We start from the raw sequence: 25144 nt of genomic DNA on the forward strand, positions 1-25144 counted from the left end.
CCCGGGCAGCTGTTCCAGTGCCTGAGAACCCTTTCAGTGAAGAAACTTTTCCTGATGTCCAATCTAACCCTCCCCTGGTACAACTTGAAGCCATTTCCTCTCATCCTATCACCTGTCACATGGGAGAGAAGCCCAGCACCCGCCTCACCACAAACCTCCTTTCAGGAGCTGCAGAGAGCGATGAGGTCTCCCCTCAGCCTCCTCTTCTCCAGGTTAAATAACCCCAGGACCCTCAGCCACCTCCCACCCTGACATCGAGGAGGTCCATCCACAGCTGACAGGACCTTGCCTCTCCCCACGCCCACCCCCAGGGCAGGTGGACTGGAACTGGGGCTCAGTCCCTTGCTGCCATCCTGGTCCCTAGCACAAAGGGACTCTTTCCTTAGCTCCTTCTCCCTTTTATTGTCCTTCCTGGGGTGTGTTCCCTTCTTCTGCTTCTTCTCTGTCAAGCTGGCAGAGGCTGCCTCAAGCTTCAGTGCCCTCCCTGATTAGCTCCTGCCAGGAAGGGAAGCACGACTGCAGCTTTAATTAAATGATAAGGGCAGAGCCCCGGAAGTGGGGAGATAAGTGCAGCCGTGTCTGCCACCACACTTGCCCAGGCTCTTTCTAATTAGCTTTGAGAAGCTCTAGAGAGAAGATTAACCCTTGAAAGGAGCCTGGCTGCAGCAGATGAAGGGTGCTGAGGCCACCAGCAGGGATGGGGTGCTGCAGTCCACCGGGAGGTTTGTGCTGGATGTGAGGTCCCCGCTCCTTGTGCTCCTCCTGAGCCCCATACTGGAGTAGAGGGATGGGTCAGAAAAGACTGGACCTTTGCTTCTCACAGACTCAGCACAAGGTAAAGCTCAAGGATTAGCCGCTCAGGTTCCTTTTGTAAGAGGCATTTGCTGCTTTAACACTACCAGTACTTGTGGGGTGGCCTGGGGCATCTGGGGTGTTGGCCCTGGGTGCTGCATCAAGGCTTTCAGGGCAAGCAGATGAGCATCCCCATCCTCTGGAGCTGTGGCAAGAGCCATAGGACAGGTTTCTAATCCCATCCAGAAGCCATCCCGTGTCTCAGAGATGCTGAGATGGGGTAAGAGGACCACTGTATGTCAGCAACCCATGATAATATCAGAATCATAAACTGGTTTGAGTTGGAAGGGATCTCAAAGCCCATCCAGTTCCAACCCCCTGCCATGAGCAGGGACACCTCCTACTGGATCGGGCTGCCCAAGGCCCATCCAACCTGGTCTGCAACACCTCCAGGGATGGGGCAGCCACCACTGCTCTGGGCAACCCAAACCAGGGCCTCTCCACCCTCACAGCAAAATATTTCTTCTTAAGATTTCATCTCAATCTCCCCTATTGCAGCTTCAAACCATTCCCCCTCATCCCATCCCTGCACTACCTGACATAGAGCCCCTCCCCAGGTCTCCTGGAGCCCCTTTCACTACTGGAAGCTGCTCTGAGGTCTCCCCACAGCCTTTTCTTCTCCAGGCTGAACAACCCCAACTCTCAGCCTGTCCTTGTACAGGAGGTGCTCCAGCCCTTTGATCACCTCTGTGGCCTCTTCTGGACTCACTCCAACAGATCCAAGTCCTTCCTTCCATACTGAGTCCTCAGTATGGACTGGCAGCTCCCCAGAACCTGGTGCCACAAGGGTCACAAACTCGGCTCTCCTGCCATTCACCCAGGCACAGGAGCCCCTGGGCAAGGACACCTCAGCTGCTGGGCACCCACTTGGTGGGTAGTAACGGTGACACTGCTCCTGGCCTTGGTGTCCTGGCCCCCTCTGGTCACCCCCCTCCCACTGGCTTGCAGCACACGGGACACACCAGGGGGTTCTGGGCAATGCATCCACATGTCCCCAGAGAGACCCTGGCTGGACAGAGGGACAGGACAGCCCCACAGACTCAGGCTGGAACCCCAACTTGGAGCATCTGGGAGGAATTCTATGCACAAGGGAGAGGTGGGAGCGTGGAAGGTGTCGTGTTGAAGGTATTTGGGTAGCAGGAATGCGCATACAAGGCATGCATGAGCTGCCAGCCCCTGGGGATAGCAGGTGGTGTTCCTCTGCCTATTTACATTCATTAGCCCTTGCAGAAAGCACTCAAAGCCAGCAAAGCCCCGTGCTCTGACCTGTCCCTCCTCCTTGGGCAGGGGGGAAAGAAAAGCGGCTTCTCTGCTTCCCACAACTTCTTGGCAAGAGGTCTGCGAACTCCTCAAGGTGCTGCAGGAGTTGTTACTCACCTGGGCTGGATGTTACTTACCTAAGCGGGATATTGTAGGAGCAAATAATGACAGTGGGAAGATGGTTTGATTACTGCACGATTTGGTTTATTGTGTGCAACCATGACCTTCCTGGTGGTTATTTGTTGCGTGTCTGTTGTCTGTAGGTGTCATGAGAAGCTCTTGAGTGGCCAGAGGACAGTGTTCAGATGTTATAGGAACCAGGATTTCATTTTGGATCTAGACTCTTACTGTGTTTTATACAATGTGAATGTAGAGGATTGCTCATTAATGCTCATCGCTTGACTTCATTTTCAGTTGCTTGAAATTTTGGCACACTTTAACTGCAAGGACACAATTTTTCACAGTGGATGTGTGCCACTTACCAAATATTTTGTAAAGTGGCAGTGAAATCTGCCCTGATATTTCACTTCCAAAAGGAGGTAGGAAAGGAAATTGCTATTTTTTTCCTTAACAGCAGAGCAACCCCCCTGTCCTCCAGCCCCACGCTTTACAGAAGCCATTTGCTCTCAGCTCTTGACCCTTTCCTTGTCCAGAGGATGATGCCCCTTGGAAACCTTGGAGGATCCTTGGCAACATTCACACTCTAGCTAGAAGGGGCTCTGAGCAATCTGATCTGCTCGAAGAGATCCCAGCTCACTGCAGGGGGGTTGGACTCGTTGACCGTCATGGTCCAACTCAAACCATTCTATGATTCGTTGTCCCCTCATGAATTTCTGCAGCCTGCAGAGCTGAGTCTCGCTGCCAAAGCCTCTTCTTCCTGAAAATCCTGCTGTATGTCCCAGGCGGTTCTGTCCTCTTCCCTGGAGGACGAAGGGACTCTAGGAAAAATATTTCCCTCCCAGAGCGTGATTGTGGTCTGCATCACAAAGCAGACTCCCATGCAGGGAATTAAGACTGCTTGGACAATCCTAATTTTGGCATTTCCTGACCTTTGAACCCTGTAATCCTATTAAGGTAGTTCTTAACATAATTATTCAGTAATTTAGTGTCATAATTCTGCCTTTTATAGCCCAGTGAAGGTTGAAGCCCCACTGTGCTGGGGTAGGAGATCATGTAAGTGGTACCACAAGCACATAATCTATTATAGAGGGATTAAATTTGTTTCGCTGGATATCATAGGGATTGCAGTGAAGATTTTGGGTGCCATAGTCTGTTGCTGAGCCCTGCGAGCCCTGCAGGAACAGTGTCCAGAGCCATCCATCCGGGTGCTCCTGCTGCTGGCGTGGGGTTGGGATCGCCTCCCGTTGCTGTGGCGATGTGGCCGAGGGATGCGCGTGCTTCCCAGCCAGCCTGCCACTGCCGCACAGCCGCTGCAGGAGTAACAGCAGCGGGGAGGTGGTTTCTCAAGCTCCAGCTCCACTGAGGAAGGGAAGACCATGTCCTCTGGGAGCCTGGGCTCAAGCCCTTGCTGCCGCCAAAGTGGTTTAGCACTACCTGTGCTGGTGAGGCTGAGGCTGGTGGGTGCATCTGTCCACATTAATTATGTGCCGGTTCTGCTATGATACCCTTGGCAGGAGCTGGGAAGTCATTTGCTTCGGTGCTGCAGCGACTGTGAGCTGTTGTAACAGACTCCAGAGGCTGTGGTTTGATCCCTGCATGCGTTTGGGGGTTGACAGGCCATTAACTTTGGAGCAAGCTGTCTGTACGGGTGTTTAGATGCTATTGTTTAGCATGAAGGGAGAGATGCTCGGTGCTGTAGGGTCTGAGGGAGATGGCTCTGTGTGTTACATCTCTTGACTTTGGTGCCTGGGAGAAACATCAGTGTGCTGGCATCAGTCGGAGGATCTTTCTCAGTGCTTATTGTAAGAGCGGGTGTTGATTGTTAATGCCCGGAGAGCTGTAGGTGTGGCACTGAACTGCAGCAACCACCTCTATGGGCAGCGTCGGGTTGGTCTCAAATACCAGAAGCCATCTGTCTGTGTGCTGTAGTGATGGTGTTAAGTTTGGAAAGCCATCTGTCTGGGTGTTGTAGCGCTAGAATTGGTCCCCAAGCCGTCTGTCTGGGTGTTGTAGTGCTAGGAATGGTCCTGCAAACCGTCTGCCTGGGTGTTGTAGGGATGATGTTAGCTCAGTCGAGGAAAAATAGGGGCTGACGCGGACCACAGGGAGCTCTCCGCTTGTGCTTTCGGCTTTAGATATTGCTGTACTCATTGATCTGTGGAGCATCACTGTGGAAATGGGCAGCGGTCCAGTCGCCTTCCCGAAGGCTTGGAAAATGGAATTGGTATTGTGCTTGTGCTGCTCTGGAGGTGGAGGGCTCCAGTCACATCCATGAGCCCTGCGGGCAGCACGGGTCAGAAAGGAGATGGACTCAAGACTGCAGAAGGCAAGTGTACAGCTCTGGTTCCGTGTCTGAAGGGTGAGCATTCCCTGCTAGGGATAATACGCTGGCCATGCCCACCTCATCTAGGGACCTTGAAGAGACATCTGGTGTCTGGGCTTCGCAAAGGAGGTTGTGGCACCACAGCTACCAGTGGCACAGCTCCCCTCTCCCAAAAGCCCTTGCAAGGAGAAGATATTGGGAAGGAACCTCTGAGCTCTTGAACACCAGAGAAAGCCGATGCTGAGCTGGCCAGGTGGGGCAGGATGCTGGACATCTCTTGTTTCTCACGTGGGGATCTCCTCCAGACTACCGGGTTGGGTGCACTGCAGTAGGGGAAAGGCACAGAGAGGGTGAGTCAAGGGATGGAGTAGTGCAAGGGAGTCATTCCAGCAGTGTCGGGAGTACAAGGATGTGAAGAGTAGGGTGGGATAGGATAGAATCATAGAATGGTTTGGGTTGGAAGGGACCTCAAAGCCCATCCAGTTCCACCCCCTGCCATGGGCAGGGACACCTCCCACTGGACCAGGGGCTCCAAGCCCCATCCAACCTGGCCTTGAACACCTCCAGGGATGGGGCAGCCACCACTGCTTTGGGCAACCTGGGCCAGGGCCTCCCCACCCTCATTGTGAAGAATTTCTTCTTAATGTCTAATCTAAATCTTCCCCCTCTGAATTAAAAAACATTCCTCCTTGTCCTACCACTCCATGCCCTTGTGGGAAGTCCCTCCCCAGCTTTTCTGGAGCCCCTTTCAGCACTGGAAGCTGCTCTAAGGTCTCCCCAGAGCCTTCTCTTCTCCAGGCTGAACAACCCCAGCTCTCAGCCTGTCCTTGTCTGGGATGTTCTTCAGTCCTCAGATCATTTTTTGGGCTCCTCTGGACCCATTCCAAAAATTGCATTTCCTTCTTATCTTGGGGGGTGGATAGGATAGGATAGGATAGGATAGGATAGGATAGGACAGGATAGAAACTGGGATGTTGGGGCACACTATCCAAATGGCTGCACTGTTTGGGTGTAGTGAAGAGGCGACAGCCCACGGAACAGTAGTGCCTGGAGGAAGCAGCACCGCAGGGGAGTGGTATCTGGAGGGAACAGTGCTGTAAAACATGGTACCTGGAGGAAATGGCACCATTAGAGCAGCAGCGCCTGAAGGGAAGAGAGCAGCAGGGGAAGGCAATACCTGGAGGGAGCAGCGGCACGGAACACGGCACCTGGAGAACATGGCACCATGGGGGACCAGTACCTGTAGGCAGCGGCGCTGTCAGGGAATGGGGCTTCCTGGGAATGGCGCTGCGGGAGAGCGGTACCTGTAGAGAGCAGCACCGTGGGAGAGTGGTACCTTGGGTAACCGTGCCGTGGGGGACGGTACCTGTAGGGAACAGTGCTGTAGGGGAACGATACCTGTAGGTGGTTGCGCCGTAGGGGAGTGGTACCTGTAGAGAAGAGGGACACGGGAGAATGGTACCCATCAGCAGCACCGAGGTAGGGGAACGGTGCCTGTAGGGAACAGTGCTGGAGGCAACAGTACCTGTAGACGTAGGCGCTCCAGGGAACGGCACCTGGAGGGAGCGATGGTGCAGGAGGACGGCACCAGTGAGCTACGGTGGAGGAGGGAAATGGTGCCTGCTCTCTGGAGCTGTGCTGTAGAGCTTTGGAAAGGGCAGCGCCAGGGAGGCTATTTCCATCACACAGATGCTGTAGGGAGAGGCATGTAGGACAATGCTGCTGGGATGTGATGGAGGTCACTGCCATAAGTGGTGTCCCAGGAGCTGTCTGCAGAGCCCTGAGGGCTTGGAGTGGGAGAAAGGGTGTCTCCTGGTGTCCACACCAGGGCAATAGATATGGTAAGGCTACCAGTTGGAAACACTGCGTCCTTCCCTGGCTGAAAGACAGCCTTACTCCTCAGCCCTTGGTTTGTGGTGTGGGTCATGCTTCACCCTTCTACCCCCTTCCTGGGGCTAGAAGAGGTACAGGGCTTTGGGGCTCTGAACAGGGGTAGCTGATTGAAACCAGTGGCCAATGTTCTCCATCTCACCATGCGGGCAAGATGAGTCTTTCTGATCTAACTCTTACGAAAGCATCCTGCTTTGCCTCTGAGTTGCTCTCCCCACACTGCCATACTCCACATTTTGCTGCGCCACTGAACGTTCCTGCTCCCTTCTTGCATGCTGCGCTTCCCTCCTCCTCCCTTCTGGGCTTCTGTGCACCCTCTGCTGTGTCACATCCCCACAGTCCCACTGCCTGCCCTCTCTGAGCTGCTCCTCTACATCCCCTCACCCGCAAGTTCTGGCCTCCTGTGCTGCATCATCACCCAGCACCGCACACCACGCCTACGGTGCTGATGTCTGATGCAAATGGAAGACAGAGAGAACCAAACCAGGCTGCGCTTGATGCAGATGGTGGCAAAAATAAACAGCGGTTGAGGCTGGCTTTCAGCCTCTGCTTGGAGTCACCTGGCTTGCAGTGGCCAAGTGAACCTCTGCACACCTCCTGCAGGAGATGGAGGTGCCTGCTGAATGAGACTGCCTGATTTTGCCTCCTATCTACTCTAGTGCCTGTTGAAATCCTCCACTAAGAGCAATAATACTCTTAGAGGAGTCCTCGCAAGTGGCTGCAACAGGAGGTGTTCCTGCCCTGCATGGGGATAGAGAGAGAGAAATAATTAGCAGCAGCACCAAAATGTGCCTCTTCCCAGAGGAGGCAGCCTGGCACAGTCTCCTTCACAAAGAGCAGAGGTGCCCTGGATGTCAGGAGATGAGAACCAGCGTTGGGAACAGAGCTGTAACAGCCACACCAGCATCAAGAACAGAGCCACAGCCTCCCCTCCTCCAGCCAGAATGAGGGCCCAGGGTGCATCTTAGTGAAACACCCCGACTGTGCGGCCTTTTCATCTGCAAAGTTCAAAGGGATGTGGCTTTTACTGTCCCCGAAACAATGTTTTTACTGTCCCCAAAATGACGCTTTTACTGTCCTGGACTCATTCTTATGCAATGGGCCCAGGCTGAGCATCCCTGGGGCTGCTAACAAGGGGATGCCAGAGAAATGCTAAGCTATAGAAAAGGGGGAACCAGAAGACTGTGAGGACTGTGAATGCTCAAACAACCCTCCTGGCTGTGAAATACAGCCTTCTGGCATGGAAATGTCTATAACCGGATGGAAGGAGTGCAGCAAGAGGGCAAAGCTCAGGAAAACACATCTACATCGCTTTTATATCATATGGCCAGGATGCCGTGGAGGAATGAGATACTGGAGAGGGCATCGCTGTCCTCTTCATCACCTGTAAACTTTGCTAAATCAGAGGTTCAGAGTCACAAACCTGCAATCCTGGGGTGGTGGAGGGATCTGAAATCCTCAGTGTGCTTTGTAAGAGGTGGGCACATCAACCTCAAGATGAGGTTTGGGCTCTGCCTCCTCACCGCAACGCATCCAGAATCAGCGCTTCACAGGCAAAATTTCCACCAATGTTTACCCTCAAAGAAAGATTTTTGCTTGTCCGTGGTGACACATTGAAGTCTCTGGCCCATTGTCATGTGCTGAGAATTAGGCCATAGGGTTGTGTTTGCTCTAAATCACAGCTATTCAGGAATTATACCCTGCCTTGTTCCCGGGCTCTTACAGCAGAGCCGGTTGTGCTCACGGCACATAATATGCTCCTTTAGCAGCACAGCTCCAATGCCAGCATCTCGAAGCAAGGGGAGGCACAACACTGGAAAAATACTTTGGAGCCAGAAATGGGTAATAGGAAAACCAGAATAAAAGACCCTGAACACAACGTTCCTGCTTGATCCTGCAATTTCTAAGCTGCCGTTGGCACGAGGAAATTGCCATAGCTTTGTTCAGCAGAGATAGCTTTTATTTTGGCCCTGCCAGGACCCTCCGTAGACTCAGCAAAGTTCCTTCTGTCAGAGCAAAAAGGGGTGGCACTTCGTCCACTCCCCACCCTGGGACCGTGCAGCACCAAGGCATTTCTGCAAGCGGAAATGATGATGAGCCATCCTGTTTGTCCAGGATGAAAGCAGATGAGAGGCACAGTGGTATTGCCTCTTGAGCAGAAGAAGTGAAGATAATGTAACACGACCACAAAGTGACCAAGCTGGTGGCCATTGGGGCATCCTATTGATCTGAGATGGAGAGCTGGTGGATCATCTAGGACACAAGCTCCAGTCTCTGTTTTGACTTATGACCTCAGGCTGATTAAGCTGGTGGCCACTGGGGCATCCTGTTGACCTGAGACAGAGAGCTGGTGGAACATCTAGGACATAAGCTCCAGTCTGCTTTGAGGTGCACAGAACAGAGGTGCAAACTGAGCTTTCTTTTCTCTGGCTTTGTATCTTGCTTTCCGCCTGGAGCTAGGAGAGAGAAAGGAGGCAGCTTTCCGGATGCTCAGGAAATAGGACAGTTGGGCTGGGGCCAGCCCTGAGGGTGAACCCAAAGACCTGCACTGCCCAGCTAAGCTCTACCCTGGCCTACATGGGCATCTTATCTGCTGTGGTTGCTTGGCCTCCTGCTTCTGCACCCTGCAGTGTGAGCATGGCTCTCCCCAGTGCATGAGTTCATGTAAGCGTGCTTGGCTGTGGTGCATGAACGTGTCAGCCTGCGTCTGGCTGGGCTGCATCCGTGTATGTGTGCACATCGCTGTGTGATGCTCAGCCCCAGTCCCTCTGCTTGAGGTGCCACCAGCCAGGTGGCTTCAAGCTTTGCCTCAGGTTCCCTTGTGAGTCCTGCAAGGGCCAGTGGGCTCCGGGGAAGCTAGGATAAGGCTGGAGAATCTAGTGAGAGATGGCCAAGCAGCCTCAGGGAGGCTGGAGCAGGGTCAGGAGAGGCCAAGGGACTCCTGAAGGCAGTGGGTACCAGAGGGATGCTGTGGGACTCTGTGCAATGTGATGGAGAGGGCTGGCAGAGGCTGAAGGGTCCTGCTGGTGGGTGTGGAGGCTGGCGGCTGTGCAATGATGTGACCCTCTCGTCCTTTTTCTGCTCCTCATTAGAGTCCCCTGAGCGGAGCAGGCTGTGAAGGGGGTCTGCGCTGAGGTATGTCCTTATGGCTTCTGCCAGGATATCACAGCTTATGTGTGTGCCAGGGGATGGGACACAGGAGGCAGCTCCCAGCATGGGAAGCACCATGGGGTGCCAGAGCCTCCACAGGAACCAGGGGGATAAACTTGCGTGCCTCAGCCCCCAGAGGAGCTGAGAAATTGAGATACAGGAACTGCGAGTTGCTTTAGGGCAAGATAAACTCACTGGTTTGATGCTACCGTGGCCCCTTCTTCCGTGCCCATCCCTTCAGCTCTCACTGGTGACCCCTGTCAACCATTCTTCCTTGTACAGAGCCTTGTCCCGCAGACACTTTCCTCGTGTCCCAGGGTTGCCTGTGTGTCAAAGCTGTGCCAGGGGGAATCAGGGATGCTGGTGACCGAGAGCCCTGAACTGGAAGCAGGAGGGACATGCTCACGAGGGCAGAGCCCCAGCACGGTGTGAATGGCTCCTGTTTCCTTCTTCTCAGGGCTGAGCGAGTGCTAACGGGTCTGTCCTTTCTTGGGAGGAAGGGACTGTGTGTATCTGGTGGGAAGGGGTGGTGGGAAGGGTCATGTCCTGAACTGATGAAAACCCCATGTGCCTCAGGTCCCCTGATCTCCTTAGTGTCTCCCTCCATCAGTCTGCGGGGCTGTTTGTCAGCAATGCAGTGGGGTGAGCTCCTGGGTGGAGAGATGGAGAAGATCTCTGTGAACCGGAAGGGGAGCCTGCAAGTCAGAGCAGCCTCAAGGTGATGAGCAGCCCCTCCCTTAGACTTGCAGAACCATTAAGGTTGGAAAAGACCTCTAAGCTCATCCAGTCCAACCATCAGCCCAACCCCACCGTGCCCACTAAACCGTTATAAAGTGCCGCATCTACATGTTTTTTGAACCTCTCCAGGGATGGAGACTCCACCATTCCCCTGGGCAGCCTCTGCCAGGTCTTTACCCTTTCAGTAAAGGAATTTTCCCTAATTTCCAATCTAACCCTCCCCTGGTGCATCTTGAGGCCATTTCCTCTCATCCTATTTCTTGTTCCTTGGGAGAAGAGCCCAGCACTCGCCTCACCACAACCTCCTTTCCTGGATTCGCAGAGAGCGATGAGGTCTCCCCTCAGACTCCTTCTCCAGGCTGAACAGCACCAGGTCCCTCAGCTGCTCATCCTTCAATCCAGCATCTGCACTAGGCTCGATCCGCCAGTGTTTGCGGCAGAGGGCAGTGATGTGTCCCAGGCAGGGGTCTCCGTTGTGTCTCAGATCAGGGGAGATGGTGTGGAGTGGCTTTTGTCTGTGATGGCTCTTGGAAGGATACATTCCTCTGCATGGAAATGCCAATTTTCCACTTCTGAAGCCTTGTGACAGGTGCTCCTTGTGGAATAAATGCGTGAACAAGGCTCAAGAAGGACTGCTTGCATCTGGCATACAGGGTGGCCAGTATGTGAGGGCACCAGACCATGACCTGATGTAGCTGATGGCCAGAATTTTCTGGCTATGCCAGGAGCGAGGAGCTATTGATGTCCTCAGATACGTGGCTCTCCGAGAGGCAGGTGTTTGGTGCCCAGAGGGGCTTGGATGCTCCTAGGACAGAGGCCTATGAGTATCAGATGCAGCCTCTCTGGGGCGGCGTGGTTCCCTGTCCTCGGAGATTTCAGGCTCTGCAAGGAGACCAGCCAATGTTGCCCAGGGAGGTTGTGGCTGCCCCATCCCTGGAGGTGTCCAAGGCCAGGTTGGATGGTGCCTTGGGCAGCCTGATTTGGTGGGATGTCCTTGCCCGTGGCAGGGGGGTTGGAACTGGATGATCTTTAAGGTCCCTTCCAACCCTAACTAGACTATGACTATGACTATGACAATGACTTCTGGCTGAGCTTGGGGCTGCTGCTGGTGGGAACCTGGGGAGGCTTGTAAGTGGCTTGGCATGCCTGAGGGTGAGCAGGGCAGGGCTGTCCAAGGATGATGCTCATGTGGTTGTACCTCAGGGCAGTGAAGATCCAGGCTGTGTTTGGAGCGGTTCTTGAAGTCTCCTGTCTCTGTGCAGTGAAGCTGAGCCCAAGGGTGCTGGACCATGGGTGTTCCTGGACCCTAGCAGGGCTCAGGTGGCCTTGGGGTGACCAGTGTTGGCAGGCTGTTTCCTGCTGTGCAAATCCTGCTGTGGAGCTCCTCTTGTGCAATGCTCCTTCCCAAAGGGAGTGGGTTCTGTGGGCTCTGCCCTCGTGCTCAGCCTCCCGTTTCTCCGCATATTCCTGCTGCAGGGAGGATGCTTGTCCAGCGGGAGCTGGGGTTGTGAGCTTGGACAGGAGACAGCAGCTGCCAGGAGCATTGGGTTCCCTTCCCAGTTCTGCCTTTGCTTCTGGGGTGGCCATGAGTCCAGCTGCCTGGATGGCCATGGGTCCAGCTCCTTGCCCGTCTGTGGGTCTGGCTGCCCCCTCCTGTCTAGGATGGGGGTAGGACAGAGATGTCCCAGCCTCACATCCCGAGTTGGTGGTACCTGCACGTGCATAACAATGTTCTCCCTTGCTTCCCCACAGACCTCCGGCCTCTGCCCGATGTAGCCATGACTGGGACCTGTACCCGGGAGTGCACAGAGTTCGGCCACTCTGATACCTGCTGGATGCCCGGCCAGTCGTCCCCCAGCCGCAGGCCCAAGAACGCCCTCAAACTCTCCACTTTTGTGCCTTACCAAGACAGAGGGAGTCAAGAGCAAGTCGGGAATGGCAGCCCCAGACTCTCAGAAGAGCGCAGCACCAAAATGGCCAACCTCCGCCTGCTCCCCACGTACAGTGCCTTCTCCAATAGTAGCCATGAGCCCTGCAAGGACTCTCCCATGGAGGAAATTCCTCTCACCCAGACCTCGGACTTCCAACCAGCCACCACCCCATCATCCCAGACGACCAAGAGGGAGATCTACCTGTGAGGCTGGGTGTGAGGGGCAGGGAGCAGCCGTGCTGCTGAGGCCAATGTCGAGGAACAGTTGAAACGGCAATGCTTTATCGCTCCGGCAGCTGGTTCTCCAGGCGGTGGGCTCAGCGGACAGCAGGGCAGGGCGAGGCAGGGATGAGAGGAGAGCCTTTTTAATCCTTTTGTTTTCCCCCCAGGGCCAGGGGGTGGGTGGGAAGGACAAAGGCATCCCAACCCCAATTTCTGAGCACTTGCTGGGTGCATGACTCCGAACTGCTGCGTCGCCGGGGAGGGCTGGGCAGGCTCCTGGTGCGGAGGGCACAGCTGGGGAGAAGGGCTTATGTACCAAAGGTCCACGCAGAGCTGGTAGACTTCCTGGGGCATAGGAAGAGGGGTGTCCCCGCGCACGGGGAGCGAGCTGCCTGTCTCTTTGCTGTAGACTCCTGTAAATAAGAATCTTAGGAATGACGTTCAAGTCCTGCCTGATAGAAACTTTTACTTGTCCTTGAAACAAAAGACGTTTAAACAAAAAAACAAAACAAAACAAAACAAAAACAGGAAAAAAAAACAAACAAAAAAAAAGGAAAAAAAAAAAAAAGAAAACAAACCAGAAACAAACCACAGGGAGCAAGTTCCAGCTTTGAATGGTTTGCTGCGTGGAAGAGCCCGCGGGAGCGCAGCGTCCGGCCCACACTCATGTTCTATATTGTAAATAGAGATGTGAACAGTCCCTGAAACAGCAGCTGGGAGCTGGAGGAAAGGGGCAGCGTCCTAGCTGGACTGTAGGAACTTTGCTATTTTTCAGCCAGGCTCTCTTTCTGAACGTTGTCACTGTGCCCACAAGCTGCAGGGTCCCTAGGGACTGCCCAGTGCCATAGCGGGGGCTGCGTTGGGGGATGGGGGGGGTCCTGGTGGTGGCCCTGCGCCCGGCGGGTGGAGGAGGGATGGGGAAGCCCCCAGTCAAGGGACCGGCTGGGTCCGGAGAAGCCCTCAGTCCGACTCCGCTGGCAGGGAGGTCGTCATCCGCCGTGGTGGCTCAGCCCATCGCCTCGTGCCTCCTCCGGGGCAGGGGTGGCCATGGGGCCGGCTGTGCCATGCCTTCGACCTCCGTCCCGTCCGCCTGTAAAGCCACCATTGCCTTTGTGAGGAGGAGCTTTGTCTCAGGGTCACACCAGGGGCCGACGAGCCCCTGCCCGCTGGAGTCCCGCTGCTCTTAGGCCACAGGGCCACTCTCACGGGATCCGGCTTTCTCTTCCATTGTCAAAGGTCAACCAGTTTCCCTGGTGGGTCCCTGCTGCCCCGGGATCCTCACCTCGGTACCCAACCGGAGTGATGCCACATAGGTGGTAGGGAGAGGACCCCCTGCCCATCAAGGGACTCCCTGGAGGGGGATGCCTGGGCGCTTTCCTGAGCCTCTTTGCTCCCGTGGGAGCCGGGGCACCGTCCTGTTTTAGGGGGACTCCCTGACCACCCCTGGCAGGAGGGGTCCAGGGGACTCACGCCTCATTCCTGGGTAGCCCTTCCCAGCCCTTCCCCGCCGGGATGTGGGAAGGGGCTGTGCTGCACCATTGTTCTTCCCGTACTCGCGCGCATGCGTCGGTTGTCTTCATCTCTGGGATCTTTCTTAGGGAGCGAGACTAGTGGTAGCTGCAGGACAATTCCCCCCGCTGCTCATCTTCAGTCCATAACCACAGGGCTCCTGGATGGCTCTGCCGGCGCGGGGACACAGCAGGGAGGAGGCACCCCAGCCACTGCGGGTCAGAGACTGCCCTGCCATCGCTGTAGTGCCTGTCAGGGTGCAGCACGCCAGGACCCCCCTGCCCATTTTCCTCCCTCCCTCTTGCATCCCTCTCTCTGAGTGGCTCCTCTCCCTTTGCTTTGGCAGCGGTGGCAAGACGCGGCTCCGCTTGACCTGAGGGGACGCAGTGCGAGCTGAGCCTGGGTGACAAGGGAAGGGTGGCAGAAGGCACCTGCTCGCACCCTCTCCCCCTGTGCCCCAGCCTTGCTCCTCGCCTTCCCCGGGTGGCAACGCAGCCACGCTGCGTCGCCCGCAGCCCCGGCACCTCGGGGTGCCTCCTGGAGGAGGCAGGACCCTCCTCCCAGCCTCCTGCTGCTGCTCCCTTGAGGCGGGCGCGATGGGGATGTCCACCCGCCAGTCCTGGCATCCCTGTTCTCCCCTTGCCCGCTGTGGCCGCCCAACGGGGCTCACATTCCCCTGGCCTGGCTGCCTGAGCAGGTCACGCTCCTGAATTTGTTTTTATTGTAGCTCTGTAGTTTCAGGGCCAAACTGGGCAGAATGTGCAATTTGGCCACGCTGGCCAGGATCTTTGACTCCACTGCCAACTCGGCTGCTCACGCCTCCCCTCGGCTCAGGCAGTGGCAGTGTCCAGTGCCCCTCTTGGGGACCCCCCAGGAGAGTGATGTAGGCACATCTGAGGGGTGCTTGTCCAAGAGTGGCTTCCCCCAGCCCCTCGCCGGCGGGTGGGCTCCCTGCCTTCTGCTTGGGGTCACCAGAGGGACCTTGAAGCTCAAAGCCCTGTGGTTGGGTGTGTTGTCTTGTCTCCTGGAGCACCTGGTGATGTTCTCAGTGCGAGTGTGGTGGAAGGGGAGAGGAAGGGCTGAAGGGTAGGAGAGATGGGTGCTGGGGTTGAGTCTTGGGGAGGAGTGAAGAGGTGGTCCCCAAATGATGAGTGCTGGGGATGAGGCTTGGGGAAAGCAGAGGGGGTCCCCAGGGAGTGGGAGGGATGGGTGTTGGTGACAAGTCTTGGAGGGATGGTGAGAATGGGTTTTGGAGGGAAGCACATTTAGGGATGGAGAGGGGATGGGTGTCGAGGGGAACATGAAGGAGGTGAGGGATCTGTGGGGAAGAACAGAGAGGGTGGTGGGAGTGGGTCCTCAGTGGGGTGCAAAGGGGTGGGAGGCTGTGTGGGATGCAGTGGAGATGGGTCCCTGGAGTGGAGAAGACACTGGACATCAGTCCTGGGAGAGGGGGCACTGGGGATTTGTTCCTGGGGTTGAAGTTTAATGTCCTTGGGGATCAGTCCTGGGGAGGGCAAAGAAAAAGAGGTGCTGTCGGAAAGAAGCTCATTTGCACAATTCTAAGCCAGAAGGATAAAGCCTCTGTGCACGTGGGGAGGGGGGAAGCTCCTCACGGGCTCCAGTCTAGACAAGCACAGGGAAGAGGAGGGGGTTTCGGCACCCCTGGGAAGGGGTTCACTGTATCTCACACTGCACTAGGACAAGCCAGGGGTAAAACCAAAGGTGGGAGCCAGGGAGCAGGCGGGCTGCGTGGGAAGGATCTAAGCGACCCCTTTGTAGCTCTTCAGTGTTGGTTCTATTTATACGAGATTTCATTTCCTTGCTTGTGATGCCTTGTTTTTTGTACAGTTTTATGTACATGCAGGTGTAGCTTTTCTAAAGGAGAAATCCTATGGCAGAGTAAAGTACCCAACTATTTTTCAGATGGTGACCTATGTCTAAGGCAACGCCTCTTGCTAAGGTTGTATTGCTCTCAATGTGTGATGCATTTCCCTGTGCGGAGAAGGCTTTGGGCCTTGGGCTTGGTTTTCCCCGGGCGCTGTGAGCACAATTGATTCCCTTGTTATTCTTTCTGTTCAGAGCAGTGAGCATGACACCGTCGTGATTCCCCTTTCCGTTCTCTCCTGTTCTGTTTGTTTGCTGAGCTGTCAGATGACCAACTCCATTGTAATTAGCCCTTCCTAAAGCTTTACAATAAAAGTGTGAAAACCCGGGTGGCTGTGCCTGACGGATTCTTCGTGGTGTCACATCCGCAGGGAAGGAAGCACACCAAGGCAGACAAGCGACTTGGTAGCTGTAGGGACACTTCTGCTGTTCTCCAGGTGCAAGGAGCCCTGGCATGGCTGGTCTTGTCTCCCTGCTGCTGTTTTGCAGCTTAAGGATGTTTCTGCACAGGACAGATCAGAGAATCATGGAATGGTTTAGGTTGGAAGGGACCTCAAAGCCCATCCTGTCCCAAACTCCCGTTGGATCAAGTTGCTCCAAGCCCCATCCAATCTGGCCTTGAACACCTCCAGGGTTGAGGCAGGCACCGCTTCTCAGGGCAGCCTTTGCCAGGGCCTCCCCACCCTAACAGGAAAGCATTTCTTCCTAAGATCTCATCTCAATCTCCCCTCTTTCAGCTTAAAAGTTAACCCCGTGAAGCACTTTGGCACAGACTGATCTCCATTATTTCAAACTAAAAGGTTTCAGTGAAGACATCTTCATCCCCAAGGCTTCCTGTCCTTGCGCCTGTCACCAGTTAAGGGGGTGACCAGGGAAGGTCCCACAGACCAGCTCAGGACTCCCTCCCTCATCCATCACCGCTCCTTGGAGACCTGATGCCATTTCCCGTCTCCATGGGTGATTTTTTTTAGGTCATTTAGACCCTTTGGAAACGGTTGGGCCACTTCAAACCAGGGCACGTTTGCTGCTGCTTCCAACCAAAGCTGCAGGGAGCTCGCTCCGCCCCGGCTGGTGTGTTCTCCTGCTTGCCTCTGCACAGGCCTGCGCTAGGAAAGATCAATAGCTGTACTGGGTAGTTTCTTAGCTCAGAAGAAAGATGCTTCACTCACTAGTGCAGTTACATATGGGTGCTACGTGTCTCGGCTGTGTTGGACTCACACGCAGCAACACATCCTTTTCTTTGTTGAGCTGCAGGCGCTGGGCGTGCCATGGTCTTAGCATGGCTCTCACCCCCAGCTTGGAAGACAACAGGTGTCCGTAGGAAGGAGGAGTTTCCAAGTGAAGGTGTAGACCGTCATCACCTCAGTGTGGGTTTGTTGAGTCTCCTTTTCTACCATCTCCTGCTCCCTGAGCTCTCCTCTGGGCCGTGCAGAGGGGAGGCGATGCCCCCAGCTCCCGAGGGATCATGTCCTCATGGGTGAAGGACATGAAGGGTGGGGGGCTTTCATCTGCCCCTCTGCGCAGGCACACATCAGCTCGGCAGCAGGGATGAGTCTCCAGGCATCCTAGGGAAACAAGTGGCCTTGCTGTGTGCTTGATGCCCACCGGAAAGGGGATCTGGGTGTTGGTGATGCTGCCAGAATCCCACAGCTGGCACAGTGGGGTCAGGTAGCACCCATGCAGAGGTGTCAGCACCCACTACCCCCAGGATAACCAGAATCACCAAAGAGTGTCTTCCTTAGCAGAGACAGTCCTAAGGACCTCCCTGCCCCTCCCGCACAAGCCTGGCCTTGTGCTGTACCCTACTCCTCACACTCCCTCCTCCTCCTCAATCAGCCCAGGTTGTGCAGACCCCCTCTGCCCCCTCTCCTCCTCTGTTTTACCCTTCTCTGCCCCTCCTCGTGCCTCATCCCACTCACACCTCCACCTCCTCTGTTCCCTCCTTGCCTCTCCTCCCCTGTTGTCCTGCCCAGGACCCCTCCCCTCGCCCTACCCCAGTGCCGCAAGCCCTCCCGGTCTCCTGGCACAGCCCTGAGCATCACATCCAGCCAGCTATGAGCTGGTCTGGAAACTGTTTGGTTTCCATGGCAGCACACATCGATTACCAGAGTGGGAAGAGACCTTATGGATGCTGCTGGTGAGGATGCTGCGGCTGCCTGGCACGGCTTGGGGTTAGGACACAAGGCTCCCTGGTCAGTAGTGCCCTCAGGGTGGGTTTCAGCATCCAGTGAGCCTCACAGGTGGACGTAGGGGTATCCTCCAGCCCAGGATGATCCCACAGGGCTGAGCCTCATGAGCCATGGAAATGGAGTGCAGTGATGTGGCTTTGGTGTCCCTGCTGAGATTTGCACTGCCTGGGGTTCTTCAAGGATCATTCCCAGCCTAAGGTGGAGGAGGTGGGAAGCTGCTCCTCATGCCCACTCCTTGGCAGCCTCCCCTGGGATAAGGGCATCTGCAAAGACGGGCGTTAGTCTGACCAGCTGCCCGGTGGGGATGGTGTGTGAAGGCAGATGGGCAGGGCAAGCAACCACTCGCTGCATGAGCTTTGGTCTGACCTGGCTTTTCTGAGTACATCTGGTTTAACGGGGTCCTCGGCTTACAGCAAGAACTGAGAATGTGCCAGGCCAGGGACATCCATTTTGATGGCAAACTTAATTCTCCTGTCTGCTGAGGGCCCGACCTTGCAGCTTCAGCTGTCCAGCTGCCCACACAGACCTGGCAGATTCATTTTCAGTGCTTGCATGGTCAAGTGGATGGATGAGGTCTGGGATCTCTTTCTGGCTCTAACCAGGACCGACCAGGTGCAGCAGCATTATCTTCCTCATGGAGGTTACTGCTCCTCAGGCTTTCTGCCAGCGTGGCTTTGCTCAGGAAAAGGCACCACCAAGCTTAAAGCAGCGTAGTCAGTAACTACAGAAAACCTGCGCTTGGTTCCTTGTCTCAGTTTCTCACTTATAGATTAACGGGCATTTCAGCAAGATGGAAACTGGGAACAGGGCAGGAATCTCAGAAATGCACTGTCCTTAGATGGTTCCTAGGCCAAGCAGATCTGGTGACAGGACAAGTGAGACAGCAGAACTCTGCACGGAGCTGGATGGAGCCACTGAGGCCCCATCAGGATGGTTTTTCTTGCTTGGGTGAGCAACGGAACAGCACAGCGTTTGCTGCCTTCCTGTGCTGTGATGGTGGCCATGGATGCACTCCTGCGTGGAAGCAGGGTGCTGGGCAACTGCTGTGTCAGCCTGATGCTTGGGGTAGATATTCCAAGAGAGCCGAAAGCAGTTGAAGAGCTGACACCGTCCTTTCTGGAGGGGAATATGTTTCATGCCTTGATGACCACAGTCAGCGATGGAGTCTCAAGAGCCAGGCTGGCCATGGAGAGGGCAGGGGTGGGCTTCAATAACCACGTGGCGATATTCCATGAGGAACAGAGCCCACCATGCAGGAGGAACAGGACCATGGTACAGGGAAGCTGCAAAGCCCTCCTTCCCTGGCCAGCTGTGGGCTGCAGGGTGGTCGCTTGTGCCCTGCTCATCTCTCCCGTGTGCTGCCGTTAATAGGATGAGCAGGTTTGCTTCTGCTCACGGCGGCCAAGGAGCCCGACCCAGCATATGTTGTGGTGGCCTCTGGGGGAGATTGGATATTGTGCTCCAGAAGAAGCCGCTGTAATCGCCCGCAGGATGATTGGGATTTGCAAGCGGCTCAGGGGAGGCAGCGGGGGCCCAGCCCCAGGCACTTTGCTGTAGTGGTTCGGGTTGTCTGGCACTATGATGAAGGGGATTAGGAGATTTAGAGCAAGCCCAGCCCCCTCTCCAGGGGATTCTCCAACTGAAACCCCAGCAGAATCCATAGCTCAGTTTATTCCCATAGGGAGATTGATAGAGAGCGGGTGGGGGTGGTGCTAACAGCAGCTAATCGAAGAGCAAGAGCTTTTCCCCCTCTGCTAGCAGGGAACTGGCATCGCCCAAGACAGGGAGAGTATCAGATAGTTTCCTCCAAGGCCAGATGATCGCCCTCCAGCAGCTTTCACCCCACATTGCTCTTCCCATTCCCTGCTTGAGCTAATCCCGGCCCCTTTGGAGAACCGCAAGCACCCTTTAGCCTGGTATGAACTTCTGAGCTCCTGTGCCGGGGTGGTCTGGCACCGTGTTTTAATCACACAAGGAGACACTGTTGGTTGGACCCTACTCTTCTTCCTCATCTGCTCGTGGTGGCTGCAGAGCTGAGCCCGGCCCACACAAAGGCACTCTCTCGACAAGGGAATGCTCGTGGGGGTTTAGTGCAAGCAGACCTAATGGGATTAGCACAAATGGGAGCCACGCTTGGTTCCAGTGGAGAGGAAAGGATGCCTGCCCTCCCTCCCTGAGCTCGCCTTTCCCTCTCTGCCTGTCCATCAGCTCCGAGCACGGTGCCAATCACCAGGTATCTCAGCACCCGTGCTCTTCAGTGTTCTAAAATCCATCGGCTCCTCCAAATCAACAGATGCTATGCATCAGATATCTTAGCTCCCTGAGCCTGTCTTTCCACCCTGATCTCATTATGGATAGGCAGCTTCTGTCGCAGACCCGGTTGAGCCCCACTTTCACTTGTGAAACAGCCCCAAATTGTGAAGTTACCAGATTTCACTCTGGAGAGAGAAGTTTTTTCTAAATGAAGGTTTGCAGCATCATAGTGGACAACACACCCTCCTGCAGTTCTCTCTGCAGCAGCCTTGTCACAACTTCAGTGCAACAGGGAGCTGGGATACAATGGAGCCTAGTGATGCTCTGGAGCCCCGCAATGCTCTGCTTGTCCTTCTGGGTAGCATGGGAATGATCCAGAGGACCATCAGCACCTACTGTGGATTAGTTAGCATCGCAGTAACTCAAAGGCTTCCACCATAAACTCCTGCATCGTTACGCTCAGCACAATGCAGACACAGAGCAGAGATGGTGTGATCCAGTACGCCTGGAGCCTTGCGTTCAGTTCTGAGTCCTCAGCACAGGAAGGACATGGAGCTGTTGTAGTGAGCCCAGAGGAGACCACGGAGATGATCCGAGGGCTGGAGCACCTCCCGTACAAGAACAGGCTGAGAGAGTTGGGGTTGTTCAGCCTGGAGAAGAGAAGGCTGTGGGGAGACCTTAGAGCAGCTTCCAGGACTGAAAGAGGCTCCAGGAAAGCTGGGGAGGGGCTCTGGATCAGGGAGGGCAGGGATTGGACAAGGGGGAATGGTTTTCATCTGAAAGAGGGGAGATTGAGATGAGATGAGATGAGATGAGATGAGATGAGATGAGATGAGATGAGATGAGATGAGACAAGAACTTGGGATGAAATGTTTTGCTGTGCGGGTGGGGAGGCCCTGGCCCAGGTTGCCCAGAGCAGTGGTGGCTGCCCCATCCCTGGAGGGGTTCAAGGCCAGGTTAGATGAGGCTTGGAGCCCCTGATCCAGTGGGAGGTGTCCCTGCCCATGGCAGGGGATTGGAATAGGATGGACTTTGAAATCCCTTCCAACCCAAACCATTCTATGATCTATGATTCCCTGACCTGATCTGGACAAGCCACCTGGGCAGGCTGTGCTACCCACTCACAATATGCCTGCATGATGACACCACAGCCCAGCAGCACATCCTTCCCCCAGGCAGGCTTGGATAGAAACCACTCACAAAGCTGGGGAAACCCCCAGTGCTTTCTACCCAAGCCCAGCAGAGGTTAGCAAATAGAGGATATCCGTCATTAGGAAATGGATAATAAAGGTCATCTTGCCTTACCCACACAGTAAACAGCACCCGGATGGTGCATGTAGAGTGCTCCACTCCAAGCAACCACTTCCACCTGCCCCCGTGCACGTCCTGCCTTGCTGCAACAGTAATCGAAGCCAGCAGGAAAACCTTGAAGGAGACGGAACCCCTGCTTTTTTTCTCTCAGTTGCTTTTTGAAAGCCATGAGCATTAGCCAGGAGCTAATTAATCCTTCATCCAAATTCCAAATTAGATACTAGATAAATTATACTCATTAGAAAGATGAGAAGAAGACCCCATGCTTTCTAACTTGCTTTGTAAAGCTGTGTTTTATTGCAATAACTTAGAAACTTTAGAGTGTGATGAACAAGCTGAAGAAATCACCGATGGAAAAATACACAAAAGAGGGTCTGGGAGGCAGGACTGAGTGCCATCAGTGCTCGGCTGTCACCGTGCCAGACCTGAGTGGGAGATTGGGGACTGTGTTGGGCACAGCTGGATGTGCATTGTGCTGGAGCCAGTCTAGGGTGCAGATAAGGGGTAACGAGGGGAAGTATAGAATCACGGAATGGTTTGGGTTGGAAGGGAACTCAAAGCCCATCTGCTTCCAACCCCCTGCCATGGACAGGGACACCTCCCACTGGATCAGGTAGCTCCAAGCTCCATCCAACCTGGCCTTCAACACCTCCAGGGATGGGGCAGCCACCACTGCTTTGGGCAACCTGGGCCAGGGCCCCCCACCCTCACAGCAAAACATTTCTTCCTAACATCCTATAGCAATCTCCCCACTTTCAGCTGAAAACCACCCCCCTTGTCCTGTCCTTGCACTCCCTGACCCAGAGCACCTCCCCAGCTTTTTTGGAGCCCCTTTCAGTACTGGAAGATGCTCTGAGGTTTCCCCACAGCCTTCTCTTCTCCAGGCTGAACAACCCCAACTCTCTCAGACTGTCGTCGTGTGGGAGGTGTTCCAGCCCTCACATCATCTCTGTGGCCTCCTCTGGCCTCGCTGCCCATGTCGTGAGGGAGCTGTGCCATGTCAGACCTACTCTGGCAACCAGAGGAGCCATGGGAAAGATGCCTACGAGGCAGAGGGAGATGCAGAGCAGTGAGGAGAGTGAGAAGGTGTCAGGAGGGATGGAGCCCTCTTTCCATACCTTAAATTATTTCAGATGAAAGCCTTCCCCTATGCTTTCCCTCCTGTCCCACTCACTGCTCTGCTCCTGGCCAGGGTTTCTGCTGTCTCAGGTTTCACAGGGGACCTTCTCCTCTGGCTCTGGCAGGTCAGACTCCTCCATGCACACTTGGGATGCTGATCGAGCAGCTCCCACGCGCTGTGCTTGCTCACTGCCAGCATCCTCGTCATCCTCGTCATCATGTGTGGGAGGCCCAGCAGCACCAGCCCCTGCGTTATTTATATTGCAGCCCAGCAGCCACCTCCATGCACGGCTGTGAGGGCATGGCATTCCTTCCCTGGAAGAAGCTGTGCTCAACCCAGATATTTCCAAGCTGGTTGGAAAGGATGGCATCTTTCCCACAGCCTATTTGGTTGCCAAAGTAGATCTGTTATTTTGCAGCTCCCTCACCATGTGAACAAGCTCCTCCGAAATGCTGACAATGACACCAGACCCCAAAATGCTTTGCTAGGAGCCAGGAAGGTGAGGAAGGACTGGCCATTTCCAGAGAGAAAAATGCAAAGAAGAGGCTGTTTGTCCCTGTCTTGCGTAGTTCTCTGTAGCCTGAAACCTGCTGAATTATGCTCATGACTCAAATTTGCAGGAGATGAAGAGATGATAACACCCTCCTCGCTGTTCCAGGGCTCCGCCCCCAGCCTGATGTGATGCTGGTGTGTACTCTGACAGCACAGCCACCAGTGAGGGCTCAGTGTGGCAGCGGCAGCTTGAACCCTTCACAGATGTTGCCCATCAAAGAGCCTTTGGAACACGGTGAGATCCCAAATCAGCCACAGTTGAGCCTTCCGAGAGATGCTTTTCCCCACTCCTGGCAAAGCTGAGAGCTTGCTCCATGAGATCCTCGCCCTGCCTGGGAGCTACCAGGAAGCACCAAATACCACAGTTCTCATGCTGAAACTATGGGCTACCTTGTCCAACTTTTTCTTCATCCTTTGTGTTTGTCCTCCCATCCTCTTCCTCCAGAGCAGCCCAACACCAGTGCCTGAGGATCCTTGTAGCCTACGTGGACAGAGGTCCCAGTCACCTTGGAGGTCCTGGTCACCTTGGCAGTGTGTTCGCAGTCCTGGTGACCTTGACTGAGTCACCAGCCAGAGCCTGGCCAGCCCGAGATCCTCATTCCTCATTCCTGTGCTGTGGCACCAGACTTTTCTCAGTCAATCTGAAATCAGCATCCCACCTCCTCTAGACAAAAAGAAAGACAGAAGAGCTCCCACAGCTCCAGAACTGGAGTCAGTTAATCAACTCCTGCCTTGTCTTGAGCTGGATACTCTCTGGGAGTTTTCCAGGGCCACAGGTCAGTGCTGGCAGGGAGGAAGTGATGCAGGCGAGACATTGCTCCAGGAGCTATCCTCTGCTTCTCCTGTCAGCTCTTGTTTAACCTAGCAGCCTGCGAGGCTCCTTGGAGACAGCAAAGAGTGGGATGCTGAGCTTGCCCCACCAGCAACCATGGCATGCAGCCCTTTTTTTGGGATAGCTCTCTGCAGCCTGCACTGTGCACGGGGAAGGGGGACCAGAGCTGCTCTCTTTCCCTCGTCTACAGCCTCCCTGGGGAGGACGGGTGTCTGAGCAAGGGCTGGGGTGGAGGAAAGCCCAGAGAGACTATGGGCTATGGGGAAGGAGGAGAAGAAAGAACATCTCAAGTTGTGAAAGAAACAGAGGAGCAATTCCAGGACCAGGCAGGGCAGGCACCTGCTGCAAAGATGGGAGTGCAGGGATAGGATGAGGGGTAATGATGATGAGGGGATTCTGCTCCTCGGCAGTGAGACCTCACCTGGAACCCTGTGTCCAGTTCTGGAGTCCTCAGCACAGGAAAGACATGGAGCTGTTGGAGCGAGCCCAGAGGAGGCCACGGAGATGATCCGAGGGCTGGAGCACCTCCCGTAAGAGAACAGGCTAGGGGAGCTGGGGTTGTTCAGCCTGGAGAAGAGAAGGCTGTGGGGAAACCTTAGAGCGGCTTCCAGTGCTGAAAGGGGCTCCAGGAAAGCTGGGGAGGGGCTCTTGATCAGGGAATGCAGGAATATGATGAGGGAGAATGGTTTTCAGCTGAAAGAAGGGAGATTGAAATGAGATCTTAGGAAGAAATATTTTCCTGTGAGGATGGGGAGGCCCTGGCCCAGGCTGCCCAGAGCAGTGGTGGTTGCCCCATCCCTGGAGGTATTCAAGGCCAGGTTAGGCTGGGTGTTGAGTGACCTGATCCAGTGGGAAACATTCCTGCCCACGTGAACTGGATGGGCTTTGAGGTTCCTTCCCACCCAACCCATCCTATAAGTCTATGATTCTATGAAACCAGGCAGCATGAGTGGGTCCACTGAAGGACAGACAGTGTTGAAGAGGGTAGGACAGGCTTTGTAGACTTCTG

At 55.0% G+C, this 25144-nt stretch overlaps 1 protein-coding gene across 2 annotated transcripts in view; it reads left to right on the forward strand.

Annotated features, from left to right (window-relative positions):
- The window catches only part of PCDH1 (protocadherin 1), a 65905-nt gene extending 49703 nt beyond the window's left edge, over positions 1–16202 (forward strand). The window contains exons 5-6 of one of the 2 annotated variants that reach the window (XM_054079294.1): positions 9538–9580; positions 12086–12224. In XM_054079294.1, the coding sequence (XP_053935269.1) occupies positions 9538–9563 (26 nt within the window). In that variant the 3' untranslated portion in view covers positions 9564–9580; positions 12086–12224. Of the gene's footprint in view, positions 1–9537; positions 9581–12085 lie in introns of both variants that reach the window. The other variant, XM_054079293.1, reaches the window with a different exon arrangement.
- The last annotated feature ends 8942 nt before the right edge of the window (positions 16203–25144 follow it).

The sequence above is a fragment of the Cuculus canorus genome, chromosome 14 (genome assembly GCF_017976375.1).
Source record: "Cuculus canorus isolate bCucCan1 chromosome 14, bCucCan1.pri, whole genome shotgun sequence".
Lineage (NCBI taxonomy): Eukaryota > Metazoa > Chordata > Aves > Cuculiformes > Cuculidae > Cuculus > Cuculus canorus.